General features: G+C 44.9%; 1 protein-coding gene across 1 annotated transcript in view; it reads left to right on the top strand.

Moving 5' to 3' along the window:
- The first annotated feature begins 564 nt into the window (after positions 1-564).
- The window catches only part of TSPAN12 (tetraspanin 12), a 41,002-nt gene continuing 31,658 nt past the window's right edge, over positions 565-9,908 (top strand). The window contains exons 1-2 of the mRNA XM_063155338.1: positions 565-636; positions 989-1,125. Of these exons, the coding sequence (XP_063011408.1) occupies positions 1,060-1,125 (66 nt within the window). The 5' untranslated portion in view covers positions 565-636; positions 989-1,059. The remainder of the gene's footprint in view (positions 637-988; positions 1,126-9,908) is intronic.

Here is a 9,908-nt window from a genome sequence, read left to right as displayed (position 1 = left end):
GGCTTCATGTCATTCAACTCCAGTCAGCCCATCGCTTAACATCTCCCCTGAAGGAGAAGCCACCAGCTCCGAAGCTCCGCTACGATGAGGGTGGCACAAGCGTGGTGCCAGAGGCACAGCCCCGCCGGGGGCACAACCCTGCCCGGGAACCGAGGCACAGCCCCGCCTGAGGCACAGCCCTGCCCGGGAACCGGGGGCACAGCCCCGCCTGAGGCACAGCCCTGCCCGGGAACCGAGGCACAGCCCCGCCTGAGGCACAGCCCTGCCCGGGAACCGGGGGCACAGCCCCGCCTGAGGCACAGCCCTGCCCGGGAACCGAGGCACAGCCCTGCCTGAGGCACAGCCCTGCCCGGCCCCGCCAGGGTCTGTCCGCTCCTGGACGGCGCTGGCGGCGGCGCTAGGACCGGGCGGGCAGCGGCGCATGCGCGGGCGCCGCGGGCTGGCGGAGCGCTGCGGGCGGGGCGGAGGGGCCGGGGCAGCCGCGGGGCCGGGCCGGGCCGGGCCGGACCTTCGCCGGGACCGGACCTTTCCCCGCGCCCGCCGCAGGGCATGGGCGCCGCGGCTCCGCGCCGCGCTGCCGCGCCCCGGCCCCATGAGTGCTCGCTGGAGCAAGTGAGTGCTGGAGGCGTCCGGGCGGTAAGTGGCCGCTGTCCCACGGCCGCCCTGCCTCCCCCGGGCAGCGCGTCCATCCTGGGCTGAGAGGGAGCTGGCGTCCCCGGGCCGTGCCTCCGCTGCCCTCAGCTCAGCCCCGCTGTGCCCCTGGGATAGCCCGCGGCTTCTCCCTGCCCGCGCATGTATTATTTTTATGAGAACAGCTCGCCCCTCGCTGTCTCCGGGCGGGGCGGGAGGCGAGGGGAGGCTGCCGGGGGTCTCTGCGGGGCGCGGCCGGTCCGGGCTCGGCGCGGCTCCGCCGCCTCCACCTGCGCGCTGGTCCCTCTGTAAGGCGGACTCACCCACCCTCTCCCTCTCTCCCCCTCTTCTCCTGCAGGGCGCCGGCGGCCCGGCCTCGGGAGGGAGGATGTGGTGAGAGGATGGGGCTGTGTCCCGCGGGGGCTCGCCATGGCCAGGGAGGACTCGGTGAAGTGCCTGCGCTGCCTGCTCTACGCCCTCAACCTGCTCTTCTGGGTGAGTGCGCCGGGCCGGGCCGGGCCGGGCCGGGCAGGTGCCGTCCCGGAGGCGAAGGGCGGGCACGGCCGCGGGCTGGCCGCGCTGGGCCGGAGGTGCCGCCCTGGTGCCCTTGGCCCCGTGCCAGACAGCTCCCGCAGGGGAGTGCATTTTACTGGGGGGAAAAAATGCCTTCGGAAACAAGTAGGAAGTAAAATTGAATTAGGGTTACTCGTGGGAATTGGTGTATCTGTAATATGTACGGAGGGGAATATTCACGGGTGGCTTCTGGATGGGTGAATTTCAGAGCATCCTGTGACCCGAGATGAACTCCAAGCTCTCAAAGGTACTTGAATAGTCAGCCCAGAGTCTTTTTTGTGCATTCAGTGGACAGATCCTAAGTGGCAGGCAAGGCCTTTTGTTTTGAGGATTTCAGTCAAAGCTGTATTTATAGCAGCAGGGTTTCTCACTCTCAGCACAAGTGGGTGTGATCAACTCTTGTTCCTTAAACTTTTGGAGCTGTGAAGAAACAGCAGGATGGATATTTTCAGAGTCCTCACTCATTTGCAACAATCTCTTTCACTTGAATAGGTGAGATTTGTGCATGGTAAGGGATGCAAATGGGACGACAGAGCACATCTGGGTCTCACACCTGGGGCTCACATCAAGGCTGGCTCCTGAGGTGCTCTAGACTTGAATAATGCAGGGATGGGATCAAACCTAGTTTATATCTGATTTTTTTCTACCTGCATCCAGCTCTGGGATCCCCAACCCAGGAAGGACATTGACCTGTTGGTGTGGGTCCCGAGGAGATCATTAGAGGGGTGGAGCAGCTCTTCTGCGAGGAAAGGCAGAGAGGATTGGGATTTTTCAGCCTGGAAGAAAGAAAGCTTTGAGGTGACCTATTTGTGCCCTTTCAGTACCTGAAGGGAGCCTACAAGGAAGATGGAGAAGCGATGTTTGCTAGAGCATGTAGTGACAGGACAAGGGGGAGTGGCTTCAGACTGAAAGGGAGTAGGTTTACATTACATATTATCAAGGAAGAAATTCTTACTGTGGTACCAGTGAGTTGCTGAAACAGGTTGCCTAAAGAAATTTTGTCTGCCTCACTCCTGGAAGTGTTTAAGCTTTGAGTAACCTGTTCTAGTGAATGGTGTCCCTAGCCATGGCAGGGGCTTTGGAATTGACATGGAGTCCCATGATGACTGAAAACTAAGTGGAAATCAGAATATGAATGAAAGAGAAAACTGTTAAACAGTGTGTGGAACAGAATGGTAGTTTTTGTGCAAAAATGATTGCTTTGTTCAAGCTGAGGTCACGAAGCCTTTGAAGTCCTGAATAAAACTGTGCAGGACACTGTCTGGTACGGTCTGACTGTCAAGCTCTTAGAAGAGAACATCTGAAGTAAACTTCAAAGTGTGTCCTGTGTGCAGCTGTCCCAGTACATGTGATGGGAGTTCAGCATTTGTCATTGCCAGCTTGGTGAGGATAGATAGTGCATATGAAGCTCCTTAAGATGACACAAATGGCTAGTCTGATCATGAATACTGCTGGAATACTGAAGGTGCAGATGGTGGCTGCAAAACACTGCTGTCTGCATTATTTGGTTGGGTTTGGTGCCTGTGGAAGCAGAGAACTGAGAGAACTTTGTCAGTCACTCTGCTGCTATCCTTGTTGATTCTCCATAGTAGTGCTTGTAAATGTACAGCTGTATGCTCTGTTTGAAAATAAACTTTTTTTACTGAGCCCAGCTGCTGAGCTGTGATGTACCTGTGTGTGCATGAGAGGGAGGCAGGCAGGAAGTGTTGCTACAATGCTTTCTGTCACTTTTGAGCTGTAAATAATCCATAAGCAATCAGCTGAAAGGCCAAGGCTCTATTGTAGTGGGTCATCATGTTTTATAATGGACCAGTAAATGTACTGCCTTTTCTGCTCCAGAAGAACATTGGTTTTGTGGAAGTGAGTGGATTGCTACTTCAGGACCTGCAGCTTGCAGAAAGCCTTTCTTCTTACAAGATGGAAATAAATTCATCATCAGTGCTCTAACTGTTGTTTATTAAGTGACTGGTGTTGGTCATAGACCTGATGATACCCTTCTGGGAGCTTTTTCCATGGTCAACTGAAGCATGCATCTGACTGCAGGAAGTCTCTTTCATAGCAGTGGAAGTTGCATTTTCAGGACATCCTCAGTCTTCTAATTTTTTTTGGCTGTGGTTTTTTTGACAGCGCCCTGGACAAGGAATATCCATCAGACTAAATCCTGCAGTTAGCATTCGGATTCATTCTTCTGCAATCCTCAGATATATTTATAAATGGGTATCACTTCTTAGCATAATCTGCAAGACTGAGGGATCCATCTTGATTCTATGTTCTGTAACACTACTATTTCCAGTATATTAAATTCTGGACAGCTTAATAAAAGAGAAGACCTCCAAAAAGGCATTATTTGGTGTTTTGTGGTCAAGACTTAGTGCTTAGCTAAGCAGCCTATTTTAGCTGTTCTTGAGGGAAGACGTGTTCCTACTGCTGTTCTTGGGGACAGTGCTGGTCTTTGTTATATCTAGGATAGTGTGTGTGTGTTGGGACTTGGAGAAGTTTAGTTTTTCAAATATGTTATATGCAGTTTATGAGACTGCAGGGTTTTTCCTTCTGGTGGGGGCTTTGCTGGGTTGGCAAGCTCCCGATGCTGTCCCAGCTCATAGCAGTCCTGGGTGTAACATGAGTATCCTCATTCATTTTGAGCACTTATGACTTGCCCTCACAGAATCCCTCTTTGCCACGCTTTGCAGTGCTGCCACTGTTCTGTATTTTGCTGTGGTTGTTTTCCTAGTCACACCACCTTTGCAAGCATTTATACTAGGCAGACCTTGAGTCAGAGAACGTGGTCAACCTCTAATAATGACACAGACATATCACAGGAGATACTGAAGTGCAAGTATTCCCTGTGGGTTGTGCTAGAACAGGAACTGGCAAATGGTGCTGAATACAGGGAAAATTCAGCCTCCTGGCTGCTTACAGTAGTAGGAGATTAAGCAAAGCAGTAGTTTTGAGATGTACAGGTTTGTTCTACTTTTCTTTGCAGCTTAGCCATGTATGTTCTTTAAAAAAAGTTATTAATAGTTGAAATAGATGAACTAGATAGTGACAATAATGCAACTAAAAGCAATGCAAAATTTTATCAATTTTTTGGAAGAAAAGTGAAGTATAACATTGCAGGAAGTGCATGAAAAAGTCTGTATAGACTTTCTGTCTTGAGAAAACAAAAAATTTTTTTTTTTCCTGGTGAGCATGTGAGGCAGGAGCAGCTGCTGTTGTGTGGCTTGTAATTGAGGATGACTGTATGTAGTGCTGCGGACAAATCAAGGTTGTAAGTTGAAGTTGACTGTGTCACAGGTGGTAAGGATCTCTTAACTGATGATTAATAGTGTCAGTGGATGTTTGAGCCAAGACAGTGATGGTGCCACTTTCACCTCATGAGCTTTTTTTTTGCCTAGGGATATGCTGTTTCTGTTGAGCAGTGTTTAAGATTTCCTTCAGCAGTACCATTTAATTTCATTTGTGTGCTTGCAGCCAATAAACACTTCTGGCAGGTAGTGGAAATTGTTTGCATCTATCTCAAGCTTGTGTTTGTGAACAAAGTTAAAAAAAAAATCACATGAAATGAAAGTGGAGCATGCTTCCAGTTAGTTTTCCATTTGAATACTTTGCACACTTAAATCTAGTTTTGCCTATGTGTACTAATTGAGAACTCAGAGCAAGTGAGTATGTGTTGTGCTAGGAAGTAACTAAGGGTGGTTGGAAGAAATGATATTTTATTTCCTGTTTTATCCAACTTCAAATGCATGTGTTGAATCTTGTAATTTTTTGCTTTATTTTTCAAGTCTGTTCTGAAATGAGAAAGAAATCAGTCTATCCTGCCTTCTGTGAAACCAGATTCTGCATAGAGGTTGTTTCTCCTGTGTTTTGACTTCCACTCTTGTTGGTGGGATTTGTAGATACTTGGAATGAAAATTCTGGGGCAATGTTTTAAGTGGCAAATAATATCCATTGAAATGAGCACTGCCTGGCCAGGTACCTGTAGCACAGTAAACTGTGTTTTAGGCTAATATCCTCTGATTTTAGAGACTGCAGTTTAGACATGTGGAATTAAAACCTGCTTTTCTTAGCATTCTTTGCATAAAGAAAATAGCTGTGGCTTCTGTGGGAATATGCTGTCTTTTTAAAGGAATGCTTTCAACAGAGAAAGCTATAAGAGGACTTTTAAAGGACCAGAACTATTTTTAATTCTGGTATTTGAGAAATCTCTTACTTTTTGGTTTCTTTAGGCTGTAATATTGATACAACATTGTTAACATCACTAGAGTATGTCCTAACAAAGTAGAGTTCAGCCATAAGTTAACTTTGTGTCTACCTCTATATACATTTTTATTCCAAGTATCTTTGTAGGTCATGTGGCTCACCCTGAGTGGCATATCAGCTGTGAATTGCTGGATGAGTTTCTGGAAAACTGTCCTGAAATAGAGTGGCTTAATGTGCTAATGGAAATGGGGAAAACAAACTCAGATCCCACCCAAATGTTAGAAGTTGCATTAATATGCTTTTTAATTGCCATTCAGAAATAAATGAACCACAGACACTTTGTTGGTAATACTCACAATTAACTCTGTGGAACTCATTGCATCAACCTGGAGGATGAATCACGAACCTGTGCTGACAAGATTCGAGCCCATAGCTCAGGGGGAAGGAAAATTTCAAGCTGTCTTTTTATAGTAGTAGACCACAATCTGGAGCAAACTGGAAGGTTCCATCTGGCATGTAGGTACTTGTACATTTTTTCTTTCTTTAAATTCACATCTCCTTTTGTAGAAAGTAGCTGTCCAGTTATTCATGAATCTCCAGTACCCTGTGCCCAGTATGCTCCTGTACCCTGACGATTCTCATCTTGAGTCTGTGGCAAGCTCTAGACAAGGCTCATAGAATAATAACAGTTTTTTAAATATCTTGTAGCTATTTCACAAGGTGTAGGAGACAATTTGATTTTGTGCATTTTTATAGGACTATATGATTTAAATAAAAATGCAGGTTCATTTTAATCATCTTTGTGTGTTCATGGGTGTTCACGTGTAAAACAGGAAAGTTGGGTATAAACCCACTAACAGCTAACGTGTAGTCCTGTGGATCATAGGAATCACATGCTCTTTTTAAGAGATATATATATATATACATTTATATATACTGAGTTTAAAAATAATTTGCCTGTATCTCTGAGATTGACTACTGTCCACGAATAAAAGCAAACTCTTAAAGAAACAAAATTAAGAGCATATTGTATATATGTGAAGGCGCATCATGGTGATGTGTGGATTGTGATACTTGTGAGCGTTGCTCTGGATTACCTGTGATGAGCAGCACATGCCTGTTCCTCCCCAAAGCAAAAGATGTCTTGACTGTGAGATGATTACTTTCGAGGGAAAAGTGGCACAAGTCATGTCCTAACAAGAAGTGCAGTGCCTGAGTAGTTGCAGAGAGGGTGCTTGAAGAAGTATATGCACTTCTTTATCATTCTTTGCTTTTAGTGTACCCTTGTTCTACACAGCCCAGAGGTTGATGTGGGTCTGATACACAGTAGGACTGTACTTCAGCTTTGTTTGCATGCTTGGGCTCTTGTTCTTTCTGCTGTGCTTCCTCTGGGCACCTTGAACAGCCACCTGCTGAGAAGCTGGCTCATGTTCCCCAGGAGGGTGACCTCTCAGTGCTCCAGCCTTACTGCAGAGTGTGTGAGTTCCAGCCGTGCCAAATGTGGAGCAGGTTGCTAACTCACTGTTGCAGCTGTGCAAGCAAACCCAGATTCAAAGTGCAAATATGAACGTGCTTCAGCTGTTTACTGATGTGGGAGGGGACCAAGGCATAACCTTGTAGGAAGCTTAGCTAAAATGAAATGTTGGAATATCTATAGAATCAAAGGTGCTTTTTTAGCAAATAGAGGATTTCCCTTTTTTATGGGCAATTTTTTCTCTAAACATTTAAGTTTTATCAGGTAATACAGAAAAACAAGGCCTCTTGTTCCCCCTCCTCCACCCTTATATCCCTCTGTCCCAAAAAAACGTAGCTCTCTGTTTATCCATGGATCTGAGTTATCTGTGTTTGTTCAGTGATCTGAATATTGAACCTAATGGTGAAAATCCTGTAAAAGCATTGCAGCATGCTCATGACCTTGTAGTGATGTATCCCCTCTGTCCTTTGGTAAGAGTTAGTCATAGCTCAGACTACCCAAATCAATTTTAACAGGAAGATTTTCACAAGGTTTGTGTTTTGGGTTTTGTTTGTTTATGGTGGGGTTTTTTTGTTGCCTTTTTTTTAACTAAAATTATAGGACATATTTTGATGAATGTTGTCATATCTTGGAAGTCATTTTCTTGTAGCCAGAAACCTTTTCATGCAAAGCAGGTTGCTGTGTCGTGCTGTTAGTCAGTGTTTCATTATGGATATCAGACATGGCCTGAAGATGTTTACCCCATCTGTTGGAATAAAAACGATCATGTGTGACTTTTGGTATGGAAGATACTTTTAAGCTTTCCTCCGATTTAATGTTTAAAAAATATTCTGAAATTTGAGCAAAAGTAAAATGAATGTGCTAGAATGCTTAAATGAAAAAAATTGTGGGAGTGTGAACACAGGTGTGGATATAGCAAGATCAATTGGACTTGCTCCCTTAAAGACAGAAGTCCATGTTCATTTACTAATTGGAAATGCAGATTTATTTTCCAGTTTAGGTATGGCCTCAGAGACACTGGGAGTAGAAATTTCAAAATAATGGCTTAAAATATATACTTAATGAATTGCAAATGATTTTGTATTTGAATTTTGATATCTAATTTATGTAAGAGAGTTCTAAAGACAATTTAAACTATGCTTGGAAGTGATCACTCCTAATAGCTGAAGTCTGTTGTTGGATATTTTAATTCAGTTTTTTGTCTGAGAAAGCTTTAGTAGCTTTAAAAACTTTACATTAGAAATTAATTTGAAAATTTAAAATATTATTGTGTGCATATTGCTCATATACAAAAATAGAATTTATTACCTAAGTTCAATCAGTGTGAAAATATATTTAAAATAGAGCATTCCAGTAGGCATAATGGTGAACTCCTCAGTGTCATGTTGATGGCTATACAACATACTGTGACAGTTCAGAATTAAAACTCATAGTGACTTTTGCAGCCAGCTGCAACAAATAAATAAACATTTTATGCATACTGTCATGTCATACTTACAGCACAGCAGACTGGCTGTCATCAGAGAAGCTTGAATGAGAACTTTTTGGGGAAATGATGTTACTGCTAATGTGAGAATTGTCTTAGCACTTTTGTCATAAACTTGTGTTCTTTCATCTGATTGCTTGATACAGATTTTAACTGTATTATACATATGAATCTGTTCTGAAGCAGTGACTGAAGTGGGGACTGCCAGTTTTTTGGGACCACTGTTTTACCATCTTTCAAATGAACCAACAGTAGCTGTAATCAGGACCTTGCTCTTGCCCATGACTTCTTGAAAATCACTTGGCAGTGAATTGCAGTGATGTGCCTGCTGCTACTTGCTGGTGGGTTTGGATGTCCACCAAGGTTTTTGGGGAGGCTGTTTCTGCCTGCTGAGTGCCTGGACTCAGTTGTACTGCTGCTGGTGTTGATGGACTTCTTCTGCTGCTGGCTGAAGGTCTGCATGTGCTGTAGGTGGTGTGACGTGGTGGATGCCTGGAGCTTTCTTGATGTCATCTGGCACTTGAGGATGTTTAGTGCTTTTACAGGGCTGCACATCTGCACATTGAGTCAGCAGGAGCTCTGGAGGCCAGACATGTTTGTTGTGTTCTTGCTGTGATTCCATTGTGGCTATGGAGCAGGTGAGCAAGTGGATTGATGGATGGGAGCTAGAACTTGATAATCTTTTGTCACTAAAATAAACATCAGTCATTATGCAGGACAGTCTGGTGTTGCAGAGACATCTTTCATCCGTCAAGGTGTTGCTGCCCTGAGACTCACTTCTGCTGATCAGAGGGGATGCAACTTTTTCCCCATCATTTCCTTCTGTTAGGGAAGAGGTACCAAGCACTTGCTGGCTTATGTGCTGGGAAATACACATGTTGTAATGAACTTATTTCTCAATTGCTATTTTGAGTTACCAGTTTGCTCTTTTACAGGCATCTTTTTTTCAAGAGGAGCCTCTTGAGTATTTGCCTTCACTTTCTGCCCCATGCCTTTCTGCTACCCCACCTTGACACTGTTACTGACTTTCATGCCAGGGAATGAAGTGTGTCACAGCACTCTGGCTTTCAGGTCATTCAGAATAATAATTCACTGTGGACTTTCTTGAAAATACAGTGCCCAAAGGTGCCTCACTAGGAATTTGATTGGCAGGAGAGCGTTGCACAGGTAATTGTGTGTAACATCTGTTTAGCAGAGAGGTAAGGCAATATGCTTGCACTTCAGAGTCATGCTGACCTCGCTCTTGTGCATTTTAAGAGTAGCAGAAGTTCAGTAACACCTGAAGCAGTTAAAGGTGGTGAAAACATGCCAGGCACAGGGTAGGTGAGTAGTTGAGCAGTAGCCTGGCTTTCACAGGCTTTATAGGTGGAATGTTCTTGCATGTAATTTGCATCAGCAGGAAACAATAGTAATTGCTAGTTATTCATACTAAGTGAGATTAGTCAGGGGGAATCTAAATGGCTAAAATCTTTCTGAATGATGCAAGAGGCCTTTCATAGAAGAGTTTGTTCTTATGAACTGAAATGGTGTTCATGTAGTTATATT

The sequence above is a fragment of the Melospiza melodia genome, chromosome 4, assembly GCF_035770615.1.
Source record: "Melospiza melodia melodia isolate bMelMel2 chromosome 4, bMelMel2.pri, whole genome shotgun sequence".
Lineage (NCBI taxonomy): Eukaryota > Metazoa > Chordata > Aves > Passeriformes > Passerellidae > Melospiza > Melospiza melodia.
Note: the sequence above shows the minus strand (reverse complement) of the source record. Positions and strands in the feature narration are given on the sequence as shown.